Here is a 27,505-nt window from a genome sequence, read left to right on the forward strand (position 1 = left end):
AAAGTACTGTATCTGAAAACCAGAGAGATGAGGCTCTGTGGTATATCAACCTGAAATCTCAATTATGGCACAGTGGGAATTAATGATGCATTTAATTATGTCTTCAACAGGACCTCCTCAGGCTGTGGAAGCATGAGTGTAAACGTGTGATAGCTGACCGCTTTAGCATGTCCAGTGATGTGACCTGGTTCGATAAGGCTGTTGTCAGTTTGGTAGAGGAGGAGTTTGGTGAAGAGAAAACACCTGTAGTGGATATTGGAGTTGATGCTTATTTTGTGGATTTCTTGAGGGATGCACCAGAAGCTACAGGTAAACTATTGAGGTGTTTGAAGTTCTCCAAAAGGTGGCTCCCAAGTCGAGATCTAATGCTAGAAGGTTTGTACATTTGCATAGCTTCAATTCCTGTGCAGAAAACAAACCTGGGGAAAGTATGTGCTCAGTAAGTACAGGAGGAGTGGTCAGTACAAAATCATGGAGTTCAAAGGTGAATTACCTTTATGGTGATCACTTTGGTTATTAAACTGAGCAGAGATGTGGGGTAGAGCAAAAGAACATGTTTAGGACTTGTGGCCTATCAGAGGTAGAAGGGAGGATTTAATACCTATTGGTGAATGTCTCTTGAATCTTATTGTTTTCATGTTTGCAGATAGAAATGTGATTGTCACATCACAGGAATTGGGGAAAACCCAAGTGTTATCTGTGGGATATGTAGGCATCTGCAGCCATAGCTACTGCCAAATAAAAGGCAACCAGAATGGCAACGATTCTTATCCAGGCATCTGAATTCTATAAGAAGCCCAGTGTATATAACCTAGAAGAAGTGAGTGATGCACAGGCAGCCTTTGTGATTGGATTCACAGAAAGTGGAGATCTATTCCTTTTATTTATGGAAATAGACACACTGCCCTGACTTTCACATCAGAACTCAATGGTTTTAAACCAAACATTATTCTTCATTTAAAGACTATTTCTAAAACTGAGGATAGATTCTTGGTCATGTTTTAATATTATAAAAGCTGTTGGCACTGGGAGTAGAGCTCAGCTGATAGGTACAGTGCTTGCCCACCACACATAAAGTGTTAGACTTCATAAACTTCATAAACAGAGAGCAGAGGCATATGCCTGTTGTACCAGCAGTTGGGAGGCAGAGACCAGAGCTAAGGCCACCATTGACTTGTAGGGCACTCTAGGCTAATGTAGTTATGTCTTCTAATGGTTGGGGATGACTACAGCATCTCTGATTTGTGGTGGCAACTATATGTGTGATCCATCAAAAGTTTCTGAGTGAAAGGTACAAAAAAAAAAAAAAAAACAAAACCCATTACAGTTTCCCCTGCAGTTAGAAAGACTTCTTGTATAGCAGGTCAAGCATGTACAAAATCATTTGGAAAAAAATGACTAGGACTTATCCTGTGTTTATTGGACTCATTTATATCTCACACCCTCCGGTTGAGAATGATGAGTAAATAGACTGAGCTTTTAAAGGGTCAAAGTGCAACTGCTCCACCTGGGGTGAGGGCAAAGGCCATTAAAGAAATGTCCAACTGCCTGTGACTTTAAAACACTTTATTTTGTGAAGCTTGAGATGAGCATTTATGGAGTTTCCTTATTTTTGTTGTCCTAAAAAACCATGCAGTTCTTTATCTCTCTCAAGATTTTGATGTTATCCAAATTTCTTCAGAATTTTTTTTTTTTAACCAGTAATCTCCTGTCTCTGAAATGGTCTTCAAGTCACAATGTTTAGTTGTGAGTTCTCATTAAATCATAAAAAAAAATCATTTGGAATTGGTTCTTTTTAGAAGTATCTGTCCATGATTATGAAAATTCTGATACTACTATTTCCTGCTTTCTGTTTTCTTAAAAATTTTCTTAAAAAATTAAATTTTAAGAATTTTAAAAATTTCTTAAAAAACTAAATTAAAATTTTAGTGTGTTAATTTAGGCAGTAGTAGTCAAGTTCAGTGATTTGAAGAAACTTATCGCTTCTTGCCAAGGTGAAACACCTGAGGAGGCTGATGCTGAAATGCCAAAGCTATATGAGCCAATCACATCCCTTAACCACCTTCGAGAGCGTCTGAGTGTGTTCCTGCAGCTTTATAACGAGAGCATCCGTGGCACTGGCATGGACATGGTGTTCTTCATAGATGCAATGGTTCACTTAGTCAAGGTACAGTAGCTTTACCAAGGAGCTAGCCGCCAGTGACAGACACTTGGCTTCACCCGGAATAACGCCCTATCCTTCATTTTCTCTTCCTACAAGCAGTCAGTTTAAAAGTTAACTCCCAGTTACATTCCAATGAATTTCTAAGCTGAATGCAACATGTCAAACATTATAGGCCTAAAATAAGAGCACTCATATTTCCAACATGAGATGTGAAAATTTTATTCAGTGTTGGTGGTATTTGGCTTCTGGCTCAGTGTTTTTGCTGCACAGGATGAATGTGGTTTATCTGAGTTCAAAGAACGAAATCTGTTTATATCTACATGATGTTAAGAGCAGCACTTTGAAATAATGCCTAAGCCTAAAGCACACCCAGTGAAATAGGTGAGTCAAATACCACACATTCCCTGCACCTTAGGTTCTCAGTGTAGTCATGTACAGGGATGGAATGTAGAGAGAATGCAGATGCAGGATGGAGAAGGGGATTGGGTGACAGTGTCGAATGGGTAGAATTTCAGTTTTGCAGGAAGAAAAGAGATATGGGAAGTACACGATATTAATGGCTGCACAACAGTGTACTTCTACTTAATATTATTAACTTATACACTTTAATTAGTCATGCCAGTAAATTCTGCTGTATGCATTGATTGTATCATCTGCTTTTCTGGGTGCTATGACCAAATATCTGAGAAAAAAGCAACTTAAGGGAGTATTTTAGTTTCTTGCTTACAGTCTGAAACAATATAGTCTATCCTGGCAGCAAGGGCTTGAGGCTGCTGATCACATTGCTCCTGCAGTCAGTGAGCAGAGAGAGAAAAGAATCCTGGTGCTCACCTGGCATTTGACTGTTTACCGAGTTTAGGGTGGGTCTTTCCATCCAATTCATCTCGTGTAGAAAATCACTCCCAATATGCTTAGACAAGTTCTGTAGTGACTATAAATTAACTTGAATTGCAAAATCAAGATTAGCCCTCACATATATTTTGTAATCAAAGTTAATAGTTCTAAAAACAAAACAAAACAAAACAAAACAAAACAAAACAAAACAAAACAAAACAAAACAAAACAAAACAAAACAAAACAACAGTGCAGAAACAGTCGATCTGGGGAAGAGGAAAATTCTGTTACAATGAATTCCACCGGGGCAGTAGACTTTCATCTTACTTTGTCATATGAGAAAGTTGTTCAGTTCTCAAACACTGGAAGTAACAAAACTTATATTTTATATATAAAAATGTATACGACCTAGTTTATGTCATTAGATTTTCCATTTAACAGATACTTTCACTTAGAAAACAGGTGACTTGAGACTGTCTTCTGTCGTTTAGGTATAATAAGCATGAATGACCTCATAAAAACAAGTTGTCTGCTCTAATAGTTACTGGATCTGGTCAGGGATGTGGTTTGAGAGGATATACAATGAGCCTTTCCTGTGATCTAGGGTTTTTCTCACCCATGCATTTTCTCCATAGGAGGGCAAGGATCTTTCTGCAGGATTGAACTGAGCCTGGGATAAAGAGGAAGACAGAGGGGTTGTCTGGAGATTGGGTCTCCCAACTATGCTCAGTGTCTCTGTGAATTCTTAGAATCTGTGACATCTTTCTGGACTGAATTTCAAGGTCCAATGTTCTTCTAAAGTCTAATAAAAATAATAGTGTGAAATGAACTTCAACTATATGGTTGTTGGATGTCTCATTAAGAATAGAACTTCTGGCATACTGAATAATTAAAGGAAAGGGAGGGCAAGAAATTAAACAAACAAACAAACAAGCAAGCAAGCAAGCAAGCAAACAAACAAGCAAACAACTGTCCATTCTGTAAAAGAGCTCTGTTAATGGTGATGACATAGCTAAATGTTTGCTAAAGGCATGGTCTGGCTGGGCTGGGACTGCCCAACACTAACAATGATACTGAGTTTATTTTTGTCAGTATTGTGAAATCACAAAACTTTCTGTTCTGCAAAACAAGTGAGAAGCTTTTCTTCAACTGTCTGAGCATGCTCTTGAAGTCCATCACTTCAGCTCTGAGGGGGTTTTCCTTGATTCTCACCCTCTAGCTTGGTTGATTTGGAATTGGTCAAGGAATGTATGTTCCAAACATTGGAGACAAAATGGTGCATTTCTTACTGTCGTTAGGCTCTCTCTCCTTAATGTGTGTGTGTGTGTGTGTGTGTGTGTGTGTGTGTGTCCAGCCTATCTGAGCTCTGTGTCACAAGAACATGAGCTTTGAAATGTTTGAGTTAGTCATAAGACATGGCAGAAGTCAGAGAGAGAACAGAGATAAAAATCTGTATCAAGATGGGCTGTAATTAGTAATTCATAAAAGTGCCAGACTATGTCTCTGTTCTATGTATCTTAATTAATATTATTTTTTAAAAAATGATATTCATAACAATTATATTATTTCTCCTTTCTGTATATCTCTTTGCTCTCTTTCAAATTCATGCCTCTTTTTGTTATTAATTGTTGTTACATACATATATAGATATGCATACATATATGCATAGTCATCATTATAACCTGCTCAGTTTGTAAGTTACTTCTATGTATATTTTGGGGAATGAATATTTAGTATTGGGAGATGATCAAATACATAAGATTCTGACAAATTATTTGGAATTTAAACAACCCCTGAGGTCCTGCAACAATACTTTGCAGATTTCAATTCCTTGTTCCAACCCTGTTGGGGCATCCTTGGGCTCTTTGCTGACTCTGATAATTTGTGTCTCAGAATCTTTCCTCCTTTTTCTCTCTTTTTCCCCTTCCCCCTTCCCTCCTTCCTTCCCATCCCCCTTTCTCACCCTTCCTTTTACCCTCCCTTCCTCTCTTCTCTTCTCTTCTCTTCTCTTCTCTTCTCTTCTCTTCTCTTCTCTTCTCTTCTCTTCTCTTCTCTTCTCTTCTCTTCTCTTCTCTTCTCTTCTCTTCTCTTCTCTTCTCTTCTCTTCTCTTCTCTTCTCTTCTCTTCTTCTCTTCCTTCCTCCCTCCCTCCCTCCCTCCCTTCCCTCCCTCCCTTCTTTTCTTCCCCCATTCCTTGGTGTTTTTGTTTTGTTTTTTGGAGAGAAGGTCTTTTCTGTATAGCTCAGTTGGCCATTTACTCAACTGTGCACCAGAGGCAGGCCTCAACCCCTGTATTGTCTTGCTAGAATTATGGGTGTGTGTCTTCATGCCCAGCCAGCAAGCCACCTTCTTTGTGAACTTCTAGTCACTATAAGACTTAGATTAAATTCTAGCTGGATACCTGAACTTGCCTCTGCGAGGCAGTGAGGCTTCCATGGTGTTCCTTGCTCCCAGTGTTGTCATTGAGTTGTCTCAGACACTCACCCATTTCCCATCAGCAAGTCCCAAGCCCTGTGGGAATGTGTGCACTTCAGGGCATGATGGGCATCGTTAAGTTCTTATAGATTTTCTAGTGAAATCTAAACATGAACATCTCCATCTTGGTTCATACCTTGGATGAACTAGACCCATTTAAGGCTCGCGCTCAAATGTTTGTTCTTCCATCATGGATTTTAATAGGATTATAAGTGTTTTAATTTTACTTTATTACTGTCTAATTTCTTGTTCACATACCTGCTTATCTCACTAATATTGTGATGATTTATCCTGTGCCAGGTAAAAATACTACAACGATTTCTTAAAAGCAAATACTCAAAAGAATGCCTAGGTCCCTAATATAGTCCAAACACAGGACATGGTTATCATTGGGAACTGATGACTAAGGGACATTAGAATGTTGTAGTATTGTCCTGGTTGCTTCTTGTCTGTTTTGCTTCAGCATTTTGAATTTACACCAAGGGAAGGTATGGGAAGAAACATGGCAGATCTCTATGACTGTGTTGCAACTTTGTAGAGTCATAGAAACAGCTTGGGGGGGCATGGTTAGGAAGACTGAAGCATACATCTGTTCTAGGTTCACAGGTAGCATAGTCTCATTTCTTAGATGTTCAAAATTTGGGAAACTAGCTGCAAATTCCAAGCAGGAATGGAACACACTGAGCTAAGGGAAAGAAAATTTGAGGAAGTCTCCTTAAGAAAACCATGTCAGGATGGAAAGCCTCAGGAATACTAGCCAGAGTTATCAGGACCTGTCTTCAACTCTCCCTCTCACTGTCATTGGACTTAGAGAAAACAAATTTTACAGTAATATTCTAGGTAAATGTATGTTTTAGGAGAGAAAGGATTTCATAAGGTGAAAAGATTGTCCAGAGTTCTATCCTAGATCCTCTCTAGAAGTTGCTGAAAGCTTGGTGGGAGTACTTCATTCAATTCCTGGAAAGCTAAATCAATCAACCAGGAGTGGGACCAAGGGCAGTCTGTGTCTTAGACAGGGTTTCCATTCCTGCACAAAACATCATGACCAAGAAGCAAGTTGGGGAAGAAAGAGTTTATTCAGCTTATACTTCCACATTGCTTTTCATCATCAAAGGAAGTTAGGACTGGAACTCACACAGGACAGGAACTTGGAGGCAGGAGCTGATGCAGAGACCATGGAGGGATGCTGCTTACTCGCTTGCTTCCTCTGGCTTGCTCAGCTTGCTTTCTTATAGAACCCAGGACTACCAGCCTGGGGATGGCACCAGCTACAATGGTCCCTTGATCACTAAAATGCTTTACAGCTGGATCTCATGGAGGCATTTCCTCAAGGGAAGCTCCTTTCTCTGTGATAACTCTAGCTTGTGTCAAATTGATACACAAAACCAGCCAGTATAGTCTGTGTCTACTGAGCAGGGCAGAGTATTCTCTTGACTCATCTTTAATTACTTCTTGGTAGAGACCTTGGGTATTAATCATCTTACCAAATAGTATGAGAGTGTTTACACACATTTCCCTTGCACCATCTCTGTTATCCTTGGGTAGTTTTCTTCCCTTTGATTTAAGCTATGTTGTCACATGGGGAAGGTATCACAGTCAGTGGCATGCTCTGAGTTCTGAGCATGGGCAATGATCTAGTATGTCTGCTGTCCTTCCTAGCATGCTACTTTAGGTTGCACATACTAAGATGACCCCTCTAATTTTCTCCTTGTAAACAGAGCCAGCCACAATCTGGACTGTAGGTACCCTATGGGATCGTGAGAGCACACCCCACAGTTGCCACCTGGTTGTGCAATCCAAGTGTTGTCATTCAGAAGTGCTCCATTCCCTGAAGCAGTAGGGCTTTCTAGTCTGACCCAGAGACACCCTTGTCTTCCCAGTGATTATTTAGCATTAAAAGTTATTTATTATTTTAAAATGCATTTAAGTTAAAATAGAATTGTGTCATCTCCCTCTTTTGTCCTTCCTTCCAGATACTCTCCCTCTACTCTCTCCAGTATCTCTCCATTTTCAAATTGATAGCCTCTTTGTGATTATTATACCACACACACATAGATATACATATGTATATTAAACATATGGGTACAATCAGCTGAGTTCATTGTGTGTGTGGCTTCAGGGCTGACTACTTTATAGCAGATAACAAGTAAGAGCTCATCACAGGGAGAGGCTGATTTCCCCTCTCCCAGCAGTTATCAGTTATATTTGACCTTATTATTATATCAAGTGCATAATATAATGGTGAATTTGCATGTTGAAAGACACAAATCTTTTCTACTTTCTATTATAGATCTCTCGAGTCATACGCACTCCTCGGGGAAATGCCCTCCTGGTTGGTGTGGGTGGATCAGGAAAGCAGAGCTTGACAAGGCTGGCTTCGTTCATTGCTGGCTATACCTCTTTCCAGATCACTCTGACAAGGTAAAAGCCTTTATGTTACCATAAAATGGATTTTGAGGAAAGGGTCTCGGAGGTCACCAGCAGTTAAGAATGCATTTTCTTACATACGTTAAGAATCACAATAGTTTTTCTCCTTGAATACTGACGTCTTCCACTTTCAAACCTTGTCATGGACCAGAACATTTTCTATTAGTAACCTGTTTTTTTAAACAGTCCAGCCTTTCACTACAGAGCATTGTTGCTTCTTTGTTTTTATATTTCATAAATAATAAGCATTAACTGTATCTTTTGTACATTTTAGATGACATTTATATATCATAAGTGCTAGTGTAGATTTCAGTAATGTTAATATAAGGAAAAATAGATGAAAAATTTATACAGGCAAACACTTTAATTATTTGTTGAATATTGAGTAGATACTCAACACTGTCTGGGGGAGCAGAATTTTGTTACTTCCTGTTACTAGGGGAAAATAACTGCTAATCAATTTAAGGGGAAAGATTTATTTGGTCTAGGTTTTAAATAATGTCTGATTATTTCTGTTTTCTACGAATTCACAGTGAGGGAAAATCATGACAGGAGGTCTATGGGTGTGTGGTAGAACAAGACTGCCCACATGATGGTAAAATAAGAAGGTAAAGAGCACACGTGTGTTCGCACATGAGCGCACACACACAGAGAAACAGAGACAGAGTCAGAAAAAGAGTCACAGAGATACACACACAGAAACAGAGACACAGACTCACAGATACACAGACACATAGAGAGAAGGAGGGACAGAAGTGGGGGAGAGAGAGACAGAGAGACAGACCGAGATACACACAGAGACACAGAGAGATATGGAGTCATTGAGGGATAGAAACAGGAGCACATATGCATGAAAGAAAGAACATTTAATATTCCCCTTAAGAACAGCCCCCCAGGGCCCAGTGATCAAACTTCCTTCTGCAAACTGCCATTTTCTAAGATTTTATCACCTCCCAATGACACACAGGTGGGGTCCAAGCCACGTCCATAACACATGGGTCTTTGGGAGACAATTCTGAACCAATGAATGCATAGATAACTCTGGCCAGTGTTGCCCTGGTGCTTATAGCAACGCAAAGGAGACAGGTGATGAGCATTTCACTCAATAGAATGTGGTTTGTAGGCAATGCTGGGTCTACTAGGGAAGTACATGCAGACACATCAGCAGAGGCTTTCTGGAAGAAATGATGCTAAAGTGAAACCTGTGTCTGAGTGGGAATTCTAGAAGAACCTATGAGTTTCCAGGACAAAAAAAAAACCAAACAAAAAACAAAAAACAAAAAAAACCCACCAAAACCAAAACCAAACCAAACCAAACCAAACCAAAAAAACAAAAAACAAAACAAAAAACAAAACAAAAAACAAAACAAAAAACAAAAAACAAAACAACAACAACAAATTGGCACTGTGAAGTGAACATCATGGCAAGTTCCTACTGATCCCTGGGAGAATCAAATATGGCTGAGTGTTGAGTATGATGGCAATGGGAATGTATTAGTCATGGGGGAATCTGAAGGTATAGTAAGGAATTGATAGGTCACAGGAGAGTAATAGGAAAACACTGATGGGTTACTGGTAAAGTGCATGTGTGTGTGTGTGTAAGTATGTGCAAGTATGTGTACGAGTGTGTGTATATGAGTGTGAGTGTGTATGTGTGTGAGTGATTTGCATGTCTAGTAAATAGACAGAGAAAACAAAACTGCCATAAAGATATCTGAGGAGTCTAGGCAAGTCATGATAGTACCATGAGGCATGGCAGAGAGAAGGGAAAGATGGACAGTAGAAATCCTTGAGAATTTTAGCAAACTGGAGCTTTCTTGGTAATTCTGGTTCGGAGGATACAGGATTATATAGATAGTCACTGTTAATGAAGAGAGGGAACCCCAGATGAACTCTCTCTCTCTCTCTCTCTCTCTCTCTCTCTCTCTCTCTCTCTCTCTCTCTCTGAATTAGCACATGAACAGTAAACATGGAGATATATGGAGAGGCGATTCAGAGAAGTCAAACAGAGTTTCAGAAGCCAGTTTGGGAAGTTTAGTTGAGAAGAATTCATTAGCAGTTAATCCAGAGAAGGTGTGTGTGGGGGGGTAGGAAGTCCTGATTATTTGGCATCCATGGGAAATGCCACTGACCTGTCTCATTGGGAGAGACCCATACTCTACTGCTAGCTTGGAGGATGAAAGTTATTGAATCTTGGAGTTGGACATCCTGTTATTGAAGTTGAGGCTGTCACAGCTGCTCTGAATTATATGACTCTCCTTGGAGAATAAATCCAAAGGTTTCTGTTCAGCACATGTAGTAGGGATGACAGAGATAGCCCTTGTTACCATGTTTGTAATTCTAGTCACCACGTGGAAATCAAGCTAGGGAAACAGATAACCTGCACTGGAAGATTTGATTCATACTTTTGTTACCAACATTTGCCTAAAACCTTCTTGTTTTCAAGTCACTTTTACGTATTTGAGCTAATTGGATTTTCTAATGAAGTCTGTTAGGTGGTCAGGGAGCAATAGTACATCATGCAGCTGGAGTTCAGAAAGCCCGTAAATTATGTGACATCAGACAGCGCAGGGGAATTGATTGCACTGCAGGATTTGTAATCAATCCAGATGTCTAGTCAAGTGTGACTTCCACTACAACCCCATGGCTCAGTAAACACCCACAATGTTCACAGTGACAAATTTGCCCCTCTGCATGTCACACTGAAAATGATCCATTACCAATGAGAGGAAAGGCAATGTTTTCCTTACCATAGAGACCATCCAATTCCATAAGCTGTAGATGCTTGGTCATGGCTGGACTGAGGAGTGTCCCAGCTGGGAAACACAAACATTGGTCATATTATTTGAGAGCAGTAATTTCTCCTGTTCATTTAAGAAGCTGGATAAGATGAGACTTGCATTCTGTCTCACTTGCTCTTCTCTCCCTTTTGCTCTCATGTGTGTGTATGTGTATGTACATGTGTGTGCACCTGTGTGTGTGCACACATTGGAGGTCAGAGGTCAATCTCAGGCATCTTTCTCTATTTTATTTTTTGAGTCAGATTGTCTCCCTGAATGCAGAGGTTACCATTTCATCTAGACTAGCTGGTTGGCCATTTGAGAGTCCTCTGTAGAGAATGTTTAGCTGTACCCCATTTTTCAACTGGGTTACTTGGCTTATTGATGCCTAATTTTTGTGTCTTTATATATTTTGGATATTAGTCCTCTGTCAGACATAGGGTTATTGAAGATCTGTTCCCATTCTGTAGGCGGCCATTTTGTCCTCTTGAAGGTGTCCTTAGCCATCTTTTAAACATGGAGCTCATTTGGCTTGTGAAGCAAGCTCGCTCTTCCAGTAATGTTCACTTTACAATGCTAATGGTTTTTTTTCTGGAAACTCAGAGGCTCTTCTAGAATTTTACTCAGATGCAGATTTCATTTGAACATCATCTCTTCCAGAAAGCCTTCTTCTGTTGTAGCCACATGTACGTTCCTATTAGAAACAAAAGCACTTCTTTTGTTTCTTTAAAAGGGAGAACTGTCTTTAACAAACTTTTATGATCACTTAGCCCTGGTTTCTCTAGTAGTCTCCTAAAAATATGGATACATGATTGTCCTGGTTAGTGTTTTGTCAACTTGACCTTGGCAGGTAGTGGTGGGTGCTGTAAGAAAGCAAGCAGAAGGAGCCACGTGGAAGGAGTCAGGAAACTTCACTCCTCCATGGCCTCTGCTTCAGTTCCTGACTCCAGGTTCCGACTCTGCTTTGGTCATGTTTTCATCACAGTGATAGAAATCATAATTCAGACAATGATTATAGATTTAGTTTATGGGTATTAAAAAGACAGCGTTTAGATGTGAAATATTTAGTATTCTTTTTAAAAAGTCAATTGAAGCCAAGTGGTGGTGATACACACCTTTAATCTCAGCACTCTGGAGGCAGGGCCAGGCAGATCTCTGAATTTGAGGCCAGCCTGGTCTATAAAGTGAGTTCCAGGATACCCAGGACTCTATGGAGAAACCCTGTCTTGAAAACCAAAACCAAAACCAAACCAAAACCAATAAAAAACAAAACCAAAAAACAAAAACCAAGAAAACACAAAGCAATCCTCCCAAACACAACCATCACCATCATCTAAAACAAAATAAAACAAAACCCCTCCAATACCCCCTGCAAACCCAACCGACCAAGCAACCAAATCAAGTGACTATTTTATTCTGAATTCTGATTTGTTTTAATGACACACAGACACAGACAAGCACACACACACACACACACACACACACACACACACACACAGAGAGAGAGAGAGAGAGAGAGAGAGGAGAGAGAGAGAGACAGAATTAGTAACTCCAACTCTCCAGAAATAAAACTTTTTGTCTATGCTCTTGGCAGTAATGGAGGGCTCTGTGTGGATATTGCTCTAACCTTCCTTGATTGTAGGATGGCTTCTACCTGCAGATTGCTTTGGGGAATGAAAAGAGATAAATGGTAGGGTGTATTACAAATGTTTCCAGCTAATCTGATACAGTGTACTGGTTGCTCTGAAACTAACTCTTTTATGTGGAATTCAGGGATATGAAGATAACAGTGATTTCAGAAGACGAGAAAGGCTCTGTGGGTCATTATTTGGCTTCTCGCTCCCATTTTTCAAAAGCTTGAATGGATTTAGTTTTGTTTAGTTCAATCTATGAGGTACCTTCTAATATTCTCATCGATGATGGGTGCTTAATAAATCTTCTAATTATTATGTCCAACAAATATTACCTCTTTCAGTGTGCATTTTCAAAATGGCACCTGCACAGTCACATAACATATATGAATGCAAAAGATATTTGCTTGTGTTAAGTTATGTTTGTTTCAGGTTTACTTCTTCCTTAGGGGTGATTTTGTGTATCAAAGCAATAATTGTAGTATCTGTGAAGCTAAAAAATTAGTTACCTAGCCACTATCCATAGACAGTATGTATCCACAGGACAGTAAAGCCAATATTGTTTGATGGCTAGGTAGCATAAGGCTGTGGCCTCCACATGGAAATGCTTTAGGGACTGATCCAATGGCTCTGTTTCTTCAGATCCTACAACACCTCGAACCTGATGGAAGACCTGAAGGTTTTGTACAGGACTGCTGGCCAGCAAGGCAAAGGGATCACTTTTATTTTCACAGACAATGAGATTAAAGAGGAGTCATTTCTGGAGTACATGAACAATGTCCTGTCATCGGGCGAGGTGGGAGCTCAGTGGCTTTCATAGCTTTGCCTCTCTAAATCCCTCCCAATGTACAACTCCCTCGTGTTCTTTGTCCTTTAGAAATTTAAATTAATGTCCTTAGGAACCTGGCAATCAGCATGAAGAATGCCTTGTCCTATTGGGTTTTTAAAGAATAAAACTCCAGATTAGGATAGGAAGCTAAGCATTTCCAACAGTGATGTATGTGAAAGATGTCGAAGCTGGAGGGAGGCTGGGAGGTCTAGGCATTGGTGTGTCCAGTTACCCTCTAACAGAGGGCTGTGGCTTTGCAGTCATTCATAGAACCATCTAAGTGCGTTGAGATGTGATATATATATATTTCATCTTGAAAGATTTAAGTTCACTTTAAAAGCTGAACTTAAGAGCACAAATGGAGTCCTGGCCCTTTAGAGTATTCCTTTTGATATGCCTCATCTATGTACACACTGACTTTAGAGACCTGCATTTCTTTCTGAGGTCTCCAACCTCTTTGCTCGGGATGAAATTGATGAAATCAACAGTGACCTGACACCCATTATGAAGAAGGAGCATCCCAGGCGCCCGCCCACCAATGACAACCTGTACGAGTATTTCATGAGCAGGGTCCGAGGAAACCTGCACATTGTGCTCTGCTTTTCGCCCGTGGGGGAGAAATTTCGAAACCGAGCTTTGAAGTTCCCCGCCCTTATTTCAGGATGCACCATCGACTGGTTCAGCCGATGGCCCAAGGATGCTTTAGTTGCTGGTTAGTGATGGAAATGATGCTCTCGTGCATTCTTACTCGCAGGGGCTTCATTTACTGTATTATTTATTTCTCACTGATTTATCTTCTCTGCTACCAATGTCTCTGTGCTGGGCTGGCAACTCTGTCTGCCCAGTGTTGGAGGACTTTTGAATTTTGTTACAAGATTCTGCTCTTTTAAATTTTAAAACTTGGTAGCTCTTCTTGTTCTTGTTCTTCTTGTTCCTCTCCTCCTCCTCCTCCTCCTCCTCCTCCTCCTCCTCTCTTCTTCTTCTTCTTCTTCTTCTTCTTCTTCTTCTTCTTCTTCTTCTTCTTCTTCTTCTTCTTCTTCTTCTTCTTCTTCTACAGTTGCCAGAGAGTGAGGTCTTCCATATATGTTTCTTTGATTAAATATACAGTGACCCCAGTTTTTCAGTGATACTTAAAGGTTTTGCCTTGATCACAGTTTGTGATTTACACTCAGTTGGGTGTTTGCTGTGCTTTGCTTATTGATCCTTCTTAGTGAAAGCTTCTACAATGGCAAGGATGATATATACATATGTAATAGACATTTTAATACACAGAAATTAGGTTGATATTTATTAAAGTTGAAAAATCTGGGCATGGGAAGTGATTCAGTGGATATGCTCTATAAGCATCAGTGATACAGGGAAAATCCACATCTTTTCCTGAGTATCTTAGTCTCATTAATGAAAAAGAAAAAAACTAGAGTAGAAGCAAACAGAAGCTCAAAGGCAATTTTTATTAGATATTTAATGAAAACACAAACCCAGGACAGGCAAGCTGAATACCTCAGCAGCTGCCCAGAAGAGGAGAGCATAGGAGAAAAGATTAAGCTTTCATGGAGGTCAAAGCCGAAGATGTTGGGGAAGCCCAGACTGTGATGGAAAGTGTGCTTAGAAAAGAGATAGAAAGAGTAGAGGGGTGGGGCAACATTTTGCATGTAAATCCTATAATAATTAACTAATAAAAAAAGACTCAAACAAAAGAGAAAAGAAATGAAATAGAAAGAAGAGAAGAAAAGCAGGCCGACTTGTGGAGCTGCTTGGCTGTGGCCCAGTGAGCTACCGTGTGCGCTAGGGCTGGGAATTCTGGGAAGGAGAAGTACGTCAGCTCAGTAAAGGAACTATTATTCCTCCCCTCCCTTACCATGGCTTAAGACGAACACACCTATGATTAGACCTAGGAATAGTTCCTGCCACCAAGAGTCTACACCCTGACCAACACCAAGGGATATTGATCATTATTTATGTTATGATAACAGAAAATATCAGTAAGGCTTACCTTTCATTTATGTAGCTACTTGTCTTTTGATCCCTCCTAAAATAAAAATAGATAAGATGAGATGGATTCTAAGGATTTACATTTTTATTTTACTGACACTTCTAGAAAATTAAATAACACAGAGCAGTAGAGGTCCCCTTGGGATAACTCAATGGCATGCAGCCTTTGTTGCCCAGCCACCAGGCAGCTTTGGGGAACATGTAAAGGTTTCAAGTGCTCTATGACATAAAGAATATTTTCAGTATATGTTTTCACCAAGAGATTTGGTTCATTCAAATGCGTTCATTGCATAGTGAATATAATGAAGTTTGAAGATAATGGCAAATCACTGGAAGCCATCCCATAATCCCAAGGAGATGTGTTTGAATTATACCTGCCACACAATAAATGTTCCAACTAGTCTGCCTAATACCTGTAAAATTTTTCCAAGAGGGTCTGAAGATGTAGCTCAGTGGTAGGACAATTGCCTATTATAGGTGAGGCCCTACCTTCTTGCCTAATATTAGAAAAATAAATAAGTAAACATTTTTTCATAGGTATAAATTCTTCATGTTTCCAGCATCCAGATTTAAATTTATTGGGATATTGAAATTTGAGTTGTTCCTTATAGTCCCTGATGAACTTATTTGGGAAACACAAGTCACAGATATTTTAATTCATTACTGTTTAATACTTAGTAAATGTTATTTTCAAGCAGTTTAGTGGATGGTCTCTGTTGTCTTCCACTGAGAACTTAATTCACTGATCAGTATCTAGTGATAAATGTCTACTATTCTTTATGTCAGTCTCTAGCTCACTGGATTCTTTTTCTTTCTCTCTTATTTCTGCTAGCCCTATTTCTATCTTTGACTCTTATGCACATATGCTATTTCTTATAAGATACTCAAAATACTTTTAATAATTTAAAATATACATTACATATAATCCTTAAAACATGTTGTCTGTGTTTTAGGTTTCTCCCTCATCCATTTCTGTGATGTATAGACAGTGTTAACACAGTGTACTTTGGCGATAGATTTGATCTTACTTTATGGCCTACTCTTTTTGTTTGTTTGAGACATTATAAACATTCTAGTATAGATTTCTAAACATTAAGTATAGAATAGCTCATATGTAGACCTGACTGATCCTGAACTCAAAAGATCTGCCTGTCTCTGTCTCCTCAGCACTGGGATTAACGGTATATCCATGATGCTCAGAACTGGGTTGATTTTATAATGGAAAGGGTGTCTTATAGTTGACTCACTGTTAGACCTTGTGGACAAGATAAAAGTCTCTACTAGGAGAATTTTAGCCAAATGTCTCTAAAGGATGCTATAAATTAGGCCTGATCTGCAAAATAGCCAGTCACTACTTTTAAGAGTAAGATGACTAGCATTTATAAAACAAAGCAAAACAAAACAAAAACAAAATAAAAAAAACCCAAAAAACCAAAAACCAAAAACAAAAACCAACAAAACCCAAAAAATTAGAAACCAAAAACCATCAACAACAACAACAACTCAAATGTAGTGATGAGCATTTCTGCATGAGAAATGACCTATTTGAAAGGAATTAAAGGACTTACCAGTTCCGAGTAAGCTGAAGACTGAGTCTGAGCGGCACGTAGGCACTGATGGCTCTGTTATTTGTATCATTTTGCGATTATGTAACCCATAAACCTGGCTGGCTGGCTGCCATTGATCTCTGCTGCTACACAGAAAAGACTTCTCTATCCAAGTTATAGAAAACAAGGAGTGGTGCTAAATCTAAAGTTTTTAAGGCATTATATATGAAAGGGACAATAAAACTGCCCAAAGTACCGAGAGATCTTTCTCCTGGGGCAACAAAGATTGCATGCAGGCCTAGGAACCACAGTCAGGCAATTCTGAACATGGCCTTGGTGCGCCCGCTTTACACAGTGTTGCCTTTATTCTTCCTAGTGTCAGAACACTTCCTTTCATCCTATACCATAGACTGCACGGCGGAGATCAAGAAGGAACTGGTCCAGTGCATGGGCTCTTTTCAGGATGGGGTAGCTGAAAAATGCGCTGATTACTTCCAGAGGTTCCGGCGCTCTACCCACGTGACGCCCAAATCCTACCTCTCCTTTATTCAGGGCTATAAATTCATATATGAAGAAAAGCACATGGAAGTGCAGAGCCTGGCCAACAGGTGAGTGTCAAGGGTAAAGAAAAGTCACCTTGAAGCACTGGCTCTCATCCCAGAGCCAAACTGTTGGTTGTCTAGGCTTTGAAATGACCAGAAACATTGATGGCTGTCACAATCAGGTTCTCAAGTTAGGGTAGTGTGGCGTCAACACTCCTGCTATCTAAAGAACAGTACATGAGTTTAAACACATTTCCCAAATGTGACACCCAAATCACATCAATTCAAATCATTAATAACCTCAGTGTACCAAAAATTTGTCAGTCTTGCATAAACCAAAGAAATCAAAGCACTTCCCCTTGGAGTAGGTGGGTCAAAAGCGAATCCAGGCTTGTATTCTCAACTTCTCTCCCTGTGTCTCCATTGTCTCTCTTGTCTATAATCCATCTGTTGTATGAGTTTGAATCTGCACTTGCCTGATTGCTGTCTTTTCCTGTCTTGTCTTTCCCTGTGTCCACATCTGTCCCCAACAAAGGGCTTTTACTCTTTATTTATTGAATGGCTCAGAGACAATTGAATGAGGGAAAGAACAAGAGATCCTTTATAGAAACCTTTAACAGGATTTTACAAGGTATTCAATCACTGAATACAACTTACTACAAATGACCCAGATAACACACAAATAAACCCTATCACATATATCTGTGTGCTGTTTCCAGCGTTTATGGTGAATATCATTTAGTATTGCCTTCAAAACAATATCTGTTTTCAGCATTTGTTACCATAACATAGATATACAGGTGCATTTCTTTTTGGATCAGGGTCATGGAAAAGTACAATTTCATTGAAGAAGTCAGAGCGGTCAAGGACACCAAAAGAAAACCTACAACATCAGCTAACCTGGGCCCATAGATGCTCACAGAGACTGAACTGTCAACCAGAGAGCATGCACTGGGTGGACCTAGGTCCTCTGCACATATGTAACAGCTGTACACCTGGGTCTTCATGTAGAACTCCTAACAGGGGAGCAGGGGCTTCTCTGACTACATTGCCTGCCTTGGGATCCCTTACCCCTAACTGGTGGCCTTGTCTAGCCTCAATAGAAGATGCACCTAATCTTACTGCAACTTGCTATGCCCAGGCTGGCTGATATATATGAGAGGCCTCCCCTTTTCTGAGGAGAAGGGGAGGAAAGGTGGATGGAGGAAAGAGGGAGGGACTGGGAGAAGAGGAGGGAGGGTAAAATAAAAAAAATAACATAATAAAAAATGATTAAAGCTATTCACTAGCTTAGATTGTAAACACTGATTAAATGCAAAATGCAAGGCAAGTAGGGTTCATTGTTCGATTTTTCTCTTAAAGGTGGGTTAAACAAACAGGCAGACTGCACAGTAGGGTCAGTCTTAAGTGACCTCAAGGTTCATTATTAACTCTGGCTGTGGGGTTTGGCAAAAGTTCCAGTCTCTTGGAATGTAAGAGATATTTTTATAATATTCTATCACCATAGAGCAGAGGTCTGGGCAGTCCCCCTGTTCCACCCAACAAAGAGTCATCCATCCCAAATGTCATTAGTGCTGAGGTTGGGTGCCCTCTTGAAGAGCCATACAGAGGACTATCCTGGACTCCTGGGGACTTTATAGTTGTCTATATGATAAAAATTTCAGCTGTCCTATGCAGACTGGCACTTCTTATGATATTGACTGACATAGTTATATAATTGACGTGGAAGTGAGGTGAGAATGCAGATACCCCATTCAACCTCCTCTTAGCCTTAAATCCCAATCATCTGTGTGATCAGGGTAGAAGAGTCTAGCTGATGATTGTGGTCACTGCAAAGTGAATATCATGTTGCTGAAGTTTGGACCCAATTTTCCCTAACATTCACATTTGCTGCCATAAAGTAACCAGAACTTAGCCAGGAGAGCCAGTAAGGGATCCTTGCGTAGGAGACAAGATTACATATGAGAGGTCCATAGGTTGGTTACCCAATGGTCCCAAGACCTCTCATCTTCTAGAGAACATTGTTTAAGCCTATGCAGGTAACTAGATCACATCTGTTCTAGTTCAAATTTTGTTTTGTTTCTTGAGTTCACAGAATCTTTTAATTTCATTGGACTATTTTGAAAAAATAAATACCAAACAAACACACAAGTTATTTTCCTTCTACCAACATGAAGCTTTGGCTATGTTGAGTGTGTTGGTATTAGGCCGTGGGTGGTGCACTCTAGATTTCGGTGGTTCCTCATGCTGTGCTCATGTTAACGTGCATTCGCTCCCTATATATGGTGGATGAGGAACATGCACATGTCACTTGGAACTAATCCTTGATGGACCTCCCAAGTGAGGCCCTCTTAGGTTTGATTTTTATCTGTTCTCATTCCTTGTATGACCTTGCTGCACTTCCTAGCGAAATGACACTTGAAAACAAGGGCATTTGCCACTTTTTTTTTTTTAAACATTTCTTGCCTGGATTTTTCAACTCCAGAATGAATACTGGATTGGAAAAGCTAAAGGAAGCGTCAGAATCGGTGGCAGCCTTGAGCAAAGAACTGGCAGGAAAAGAGAAGGAGCTGCAGGTGGCCAATGAGAAAGCAGACACGGTAGGTAGATGGCCACTGTCTCGCAGATCTCCATCTCTGTTATAGTAAACTACCCATTGTTCTGTATGAAAACCGTGTAAAGTAGACAAATCGAGAAATGTGTGCTGCCTCCACAGCATGATGGGATATATTTTTCTTTCTATTCATTAGGTTTTAAAGGAAGTCACAATGAAGGCACAGGCTGCTGAGAAGGTCAAAGCTGAGGTGCAGAAGGTAAAGGACAAAGCACAGGCCATTGTTGACAGCATCTCCAAGGACAAAGCCATCGCAGAAGAGAAATTAGAGGCAGCAAAGCCAGCCCTAGAAGAGGCGGAAGCCGCACTCCAGGTGAATACATGGGAGGTGGCAGGTGCTCACAGGGAAGTCATGTGGACCAGACCAGAGCTCTAGCCTCTGCTTTAGCCGTGTCTGCAGAGACTATCAGCCCTATAGATCTCACACAGACAGATGAACATTTTGTGCTCATTTTTTTAAGGAATAATGAGCCCTGTCACAGAATAGCAGCCAAGAGTCTTGGGTTGTTACTTCAACCTTTTCGTTAATAGTCTGTGTGTCAGCGGGAAAGTTGAATGAAGTTTCCAAGATGTTTCTGGACTCACTGAGGACTTTGAAGTGGGCCATCTATGAGACGAACCTTCCTCTGAGTCTGTTTGTGAATCATCTAAAATGAAGACTGCTGATTTAGTGCAGCCCCTTAATGACAGAGGTGGAGTGACTTCCAACATGGTCAGGGCAACCATGTGGCCATAACAGCACTGATAACCTCACAAAGTGTTTTTTATTTTTTTTTTTTGAGAAATGTAATATGTTCTGTGAGATAGACCATGCCTTATATGGTAGGTCAGTGTTGAGGGATTGATGCAGGATTCTCTTTTAAAGATTATCTTTAATTCATTCCTATTCATCTATTCCCTTAGGCTATTGATCCTTGCCTTAGAAATGGATGAAAAAAAAAACAATTATGCTGTGTGTCCACTGCTAATGCAGGTTATTTGACCTCATTTGGGCATGGATCAAAGTTTGATAATGAGATTATGTTCTCTCACCACTTCCTTAGCACAATGCCTGAGAAATCTCCAAGTCTCCTTGATCCCAGTCTTTAGGTTTTGTTTTGCTTTTTGTTTTAGGCATTTCTGACCTAATAGAATATACCACTAAGTGGTAGAGTTCTTGCTCGGCATATGTGAGGCTTTTTGTTTAGTTCCCAGGACCACAACCAACAATATCAAAACAATAACGGAAGTTACATGTATTTTCTGTGTTTTGAGACAATGCATATATTGCTTTCCCCTTTTCCCTGACTTTCTATACTGTACTTGCATTTGATATGTTCTGCATGTTCTGCCTGAGCTATCCTCCGGTGTTCTTCATGCTCTCCTGGGTCTTTAGCCCCTGAGATCTGCGGACATATACTCCTTCCTCCCCAGAATTTTGTCATGTTGGCTATACTGAGATAAGGGCACTGAGCAACAACTTTTAAAACCCTGTTGAATCCAGGGTACCTATAATCACAGAACTGTCGTGTAAGGCTTCTCTGGTATTGCTTTTAAAAAGAAGGCCAGCATTTTCCCTAAAAGTTAAGTGTTGACATCGTCTGTTCGTATTGTAGGATGTTTCTAGTATTTCTCTAAATTGCAGTTCTCTACAGCTAAAATATTCTGCATCACGTAGCCACTGCTGAAGATGTATGTGGGAACAGAGGTAAGGCGATGAAGCGTTTGTAAACTTCATGTTAGTATAACAAAATACTGGAGATAATTCCTGTAGGAAGAGACCAGGCCTGTTTTAACTTACACATTTAGTGCTTGAGTCTGGTATGAGGCAGCATAATGTGGCCAGGGGACATGGCAGAAAACTGCTCGCTTTAGAAAAGCAAAAGAAAAGAGGAGGAACTGAAGTCCTAGTAGCCCCTTCAAAAAGGCAGGACTCAATAATGGTTTTTATCTATGTTTTACCTCCAGAAAGGCTCCCTCACATTCTAACAGTATCTCCCTGGGGACCAATCTTGGATTTTTGAAGGACACTGTTTCTGAGACCTTGAAAAGTGGTACTGTGAGTCTAATCTAAGAGAATTCTAGATGCAACTAGACACAAACATTGCATCATCAGGTGTGATGGTTTGTATATTCTTGGGCCAGGGAGTGGCACCATTTGGAGGTGTGGCTTTGTTGGAATAGGTGTGACCTGGTTGGAGTAGGTGTGTCACTGTGGGTGTAGGCATAAGATCCTCACCCTAGTTGCCTGGAAGTCAGTCTTCCACTAGCAGCCTTTGGATGAAGTCATAGAACTCTCAGCTCAGCTCTGCCTGCTCCATGCATGCCTGGTTACTGCCATGATCCAACCTTGATGATAATGGACTGAACCTCTGAACCTGTAAGCCAGTCCCAATTAAATGTTGTTTTTTATAAGACTTGCCTTGGTCATGGTGTCTGTTCACAGCAGTAAAACCCTAACTAAGACATCAGCTTATGTCAATCTGAGAAGAGCCCATAACAAAGAATATGTCTCACCAGACTGAAGAGATAGCTCAGTGGTTTAGAGAATTGTTGGGAATTGCAGGCTGGTATCCAGTTGAGCTGAGGTCTGAACCCCGATGGTCATAATTCACGTACATGATGCTCCTGGAACTCTGGCTCCTGCCTAAGTTACCACCTCCCACAGCCCCCACAAGAGAAGCATGGTCAGTAGTCACATAAGCAATGGTCCAAGCTTCTGACCTTCAGGCTAAACTCCTCCCCAGTTACCTAGCAACAGTGAAGACCTTAAAAGGGGCTGTTAGGCTCCCACCTCACTCTCCCACTTCTTTGTTCCTTTACCTTTCACTTCTCTCACTTCTCTCTCCTCTTCCCTTTCTCTTTGTTTTTCCTCTCCTCTTTCTCTCTAGCCTTTCCTCTCCCTCTTCTTCTCCCCCTCCTTCTCTTTTCCCCCAGCATTTCTATAATAAAACTCTTAAACCATAGAGTCTCTGCTCCATCAAGACCTGCTGTGCACTCTGGTCAGTGTTGGGAACTTCTTCCCTTATCCCCTCTCTCCTATAACCCTGGGGCTACAGGGTGTCACCTTGGGGTACCTGATTGCAGGCTGCCCCTTCTCCACACCCCACCAAGTGGGGTCAGCCTTAGATGCTCACCCGGGGCCTTGTGGAAAGCGCCAGCAGCTCTGCCTGCATCTGCCTGCCCAGAGAACAGGAACTCTGGCAGGACGAAGGCCCCCTTTCCTTCCCTTCTTCCCCAGGGTCTCCCCAGGGCCCCCTTTTTTGTTCCCAACAGAGAACAACATGTTGGATCACCTAGTTCATGTCTCAGGACCCATACATTGACTCAGAACTATCCATAATTTCAGTTCTGGGGAGATAATTCCCTCTTCTGATCTCTGTGGGAACTAAGCATGCAAGAAGTAACTGCTATCTTGCCATGGTGTATAAGGCCTTACACATACTCACGTTACTGCAGATGCAGTGAATAGAATCCAATAGCTACCAGAAACACTTTGGGCTCTAGATATAGTATCAAAAGTAGCTCACTTACTCATGTGCCTGACATAAGCACACAACGTCAACCTATGTAATTGATGCATTTTTGTGTAAGTGTAACTTAATCCTAGTTTCCCACTGGCTGTTGCTCTCTTTCCCTCCTTCTTCAGAAGTCACACATCTCAAATAAGGGTCTGACATTTTCAGTTAGTTGCCTCCAATAACCTCCTCTAGCTGCCTAGCTTTCAGAAACGCTGGTAGGTTGAAACAGCTCTTCACAGCCAATCACTAAATTGTGTGTGAGTGTGTACTCCATCTCAGAGAATGTTGATCCGATGACAGGGGATGCAGATAAGAAAGAAGGCTTTAAGACACAGACGCACAGGGTCATGTGCTGTTTATCCTGAAAGCAAGCCTGCATTAGACTCATCTTTCTCCAATACTGATTTCATAAAAAGTTCAGCTGAGAAAATGCTGCCAACTAAAAGAGGCTGATTATTAAGTAATTTGCTGCATAAGAATATCTGTGCTAGAATTGGAATAGAGCCTTCGTGAGAGCCCTGTGAAATTCGAATTGTCCAACTCTCTTCATTTAAAGGCCAGTTCCCAGCTAAGAAACCTCTAATTATTCAATCTGTCAGCCCCAAGGCTACCCTATGGTGTCAGTCCACTATGACAATCTCAGTTGCTTTAGGAGAGGCAGATTCTTGACCTACATAGCTAATGAGCAAAAAGGCCCTGTGAATATAGTATTTTTCCTCATTTCAAACCCTGGTAGTTACTTAAGTGCTGAGTATTTTGTTTTAGACTACTTCTTCTTTTTCTTTTTTTTTTTTCTTTTTTAAAGAAACATAAAGAAGTCTCTACAGTTTTAGGGATGTCACAGTTCCATATCTGCTCACCAACATTTCTCTCCTCTTGCTGCTCCTTAAAATTGTAAAAATATGGCCTCTATGCTCACCCAACCTCACATGAGTACACATACATAAAGGAAGCTAGGTTCTGCATTTGAGAGAGAACATGCAGTGTATGTCTTTCTGAGATGGGGGTTTCTCACTCAATATAAACATTTCCAGTCCCATGTATTATAAAATGAGGTTCTAAGGGAGGAAAGTGGAGAGGGTGTTGGGATAAATGTGATATGAAAATGGGAGACTACTGGGAGTATAAGTGTTCAAAAATGGGGACAGGAAAAGTAGGAGGAGGGTGCTAGGAATGACAAGGGCCAGCCAAAGCTAAGTATGTGTGAAAACGCCATTAAGGAACCTGTGACAAGGTTTCTGAAGAGGATGGCTTAGCAGTTCAAAGCATGTACCATTCTTGCAGAAGATTCAAGTCCGGTTGCTAGCACACTGTTGGGTGGATCAGAACTGCATCTAAGTCCAGCCCTAGAGGACTCTGATGTTCTAACCTTCATAGACACCTGTACTCACCTGCAAACACCACGCCTGTTACATAATGAAAAATAAAATACCTTAAAAAATAATCATAAGCCAGGCAGTGGTGCATGCCTTTCGTCTCAGCACTTGGGAGTCAGAGGCAGGTGGATTTCTGAGTTTGAGGCCAGCCTGTTCTTCAGAGTGAGTTCCAGGACAGCCAGGGCTATACAGAGAAAAACAAACAAACAAACAAACAAACAAACAAACAAACAAACAAACAAACAAAAAAACAAAAAACAAACCAACCCAACCCAACCCAACCCAACCCAAACCAACCCAAAACAAAACATAAAACTTACAGGTTTGTAAGTTAATTTAAAAAAAAAAAATGGAAAGAGAATTATAAAGAATTTTGACTCTGTCTGCTCTCTGTTGAAACATCAGCGTTCAGACACAAAAGTTTGTTTGTCTGCATTTCCTTATCTGAGTGCCATGCTCCATCCCACAGACCATCAAGCCTTCTGACATTGCCACAGTGCGCACCCTGGGCCGACCCCCTCACCTAATCATGCGGATCATGGACTGCGTGCTGCTGCTGTTTCAGAGGAGGGTCAATGCGGTGAAAATTGACCTGGACAAAGGCTGCACCATGCCTTCCTGGCAGGAGTCTTTGAAACTGATGACAGCAGGAAACTTTCTCCAGAACCTACAGGTTGGTCTTTCAACAGAACTGGGCCAAGAGGGGACCCAATTGTCTGTTGTAGTTGAGCCTTTTAATAGAATTCATTTCTAAAAATAGTTAATTCTATGTTTGTAGTTTGGAAATACACTTGAGTACTCTTATAGTAGAGCTTTCTCTTTCAGACATAGTGTTAGACCTTTTCTGGCCACTTTTAGCTATGTCGACAGGCAAACTCCAATAAAAATTGGCAAAGTCATTCTTATGAGACTACATAGATAGATGTACTATCCACATATAAAAATAGATGAGGTTATCCTCAGCACCTTCAGGACTCCCAGTGGATGCAGGAATGTGAGGATGCTCAGGTTCCTTATGTACAGTCACACAGGCTTTGCGAATATCGTTGCGTCTCCTCCTATAGGCTGTAAATGACTGCTAGGTTATTTACAATCCCAACACCGTGTAAATGCTGCCTGGTCACTAGCCGTTTTGTTCTCGTTAGATGACCTCACTATATATCCCACTTGAGCTCATGAATCATCAGCCTCAGCCTCTCAAGGCTTGGGATCACAAGCACATGTCACCATGTCCAGTTTGTTACACTATTTTGTTCAGGGACAGCGCTGAGAGAGCATTCTGTATGTGTTCAGCACAGATAAGGTATTTCTCACGAATATTCTTGGTTTGTTTTGGGGGTTTATAGATACCCATAATCTACTGCCTGTGCTCATATTTACAATTTGATGTTGGCAGTAGTACTATTGGAGGAGTAATCCATAAATTTGTAACTTTGTTGTATATGTAATGTTCAAATTTTAAGAGTTCTACTTAAGGAATATGTATACACATATTTATCATCACTCGAAGCAGAAAAATATATTTAGACTTTCTTTCAAGCTTAAAGCAAGTCAGTAACCTCACATAAAGTAAACATTATTCTCTCCTCTTGTTCGTCATCATTGCTTGTTTGGAAATTCTCCCATATAAAATTATGTAGTATGAGACCTTCCTTTGACCTTCACTTACTGTATAGATGAGATTTATTCTCATTGTGGCAAAAGTGACTTTGCATTCATTTTCAGTTATAGCTTTCTAATATATGATTGGGTAGTGCTACAATTGTTGTGATAATAAAAAGATAAAGGGTATAATTATGTTCTATGGGGTGTGGTGAGGTATGGGGGAAGGGGATACCTTGGTGGGCCCATGCCAAGGCATCCCTTCCCCCTGAGGGACCAGCTATGCATGACTGTATAGTATAGAATAGAGTTTATTCAGGGCACGGGGATTGGAGTTAAGAGAGTAGTAGAGGCAGAGAGAAAGGCAGAGGGGAGAGAAATAAAGGCTGGCTATGATCATGTGGGAGGAAGGGAATGGGGAGAGAGGCAAGAGTAAGAATGAGGGGGGGTGGGAGGGAGCAAGCAGCCCCTTTTATAGTAGGCCAGGCCTACCTGGCTGTTACCAGGCAACTCTGGGGAGGAGCATATCTGGCTGTTGCCAGGTAACTGTAGGGGTGAAGTCCAGACAGAAAACCAACAATAAGTAGGCTTTATTTTGAAGAAGAAAGTAAGACAAAAGAAGAAGAGAACAAAGCCATTGGTTTTCAGTGTTTGCACAGTACAATTACTCCAGGAAGACCAGTTTCAAATTCCAAAAACGATGCTAGGGACGCAGGTCTGGAAAAGGCAGGCAGCACGGCGTCCCGTAGAATTACAGCACACGGGTGCAGCTGGCACCAGTGACCTACAGTCTAGGAGATGGGAAGCCTAGCAAAGCCAGGAGAAACTGAGCTTTAACCAGAGGCTGCCTTTATTCTAAATACAGATATTTACATTGCCAGTGATCGCAACCAGCCTTAAATAGACTTTACAGCTAGCATTTAGACTTTCTGAAATGTTTACAGTCATTTCCACGAGATCCTCTGAATCAACCCCAGTGTGACCCACGTGAACGTTTCCATTGAAGGAGGTTTTGGGTTGTTATTGCCCGCCGCTTTTGTTCCCCTGGTAAGAACACGCTCAGGGCAACCGGAATCTTCTGCAGCACAAGCTTTATTGCTTACCCCATCAGGAGCCAGTGGAGAAGGGAGCCAGAGAGAGAGAGAGATGGTGGAGCCCCCTCCCTTTTATGGAGGACTGTCCTCCGCCTCGGA

General features: G+C 40.9%; 1 protein-coding gene across 1 annotated transcript in view; it reads left to right on the forward strand.

Moving 5' to 3' along the window:
• The window catches only part of Dnah5 (dynein axonemal heavy chain 5), a 249,534-nt gene that overhangs the window by 155,933 nt on the left and 66,096 nt on the right, over positions 1 to 27,505 (forward strand). Inside the window, exons 51-59 of the mRNA XM_021183130.1 lie at positions 111 to 309; positions 1,995 to 2,167; positions 7,763 to 7,893; positions 12,953 to 13,106; positions 13,584 to 13,851; positions 17,055 to 17,286; positions 19,706 to 19,820; positions 19,971 to 20,147; positions 25,180 to 25,383. Of these exons, the coding sequence (XP_021038789.1) occupies positions 111 to 309; positions 1,995 to 2,167; positions 7,763 to 7,893; positions 12,953 to 13,106; positions 13,584 to 13,851; positions 17,055 to 17,286; positions 19,706 to 19,820; positions 19,971 to 20,147; positions 25,180 to 25,383 (1,653 nt within the window). The remainder of the gene's footprint in view (positions 1 to 110; positions 310 to 1,994; positions 2,168 to 7,762; positions 7,894 to 12,952; positions 13,107 to 13,583; positions 13,852 to 17,054; positions 17,287 to 19,705; positions 19,821 to 19,970; positions 20,148 to 25,179; positions 25,384 to 27,505) is intronic.

Source organism: Mus caroli, chromosome 15 (assembly GCF_900094665.2).
Source record: "Mus caroli chromosome 15, CAROLI_EIJ_v1.1, whole genome shotgun sequence".
NCBI lineage: Eukaryota > Metazoa > Chordata > Mammalia > Rodentia > Muridae > Mus > Mus caroli.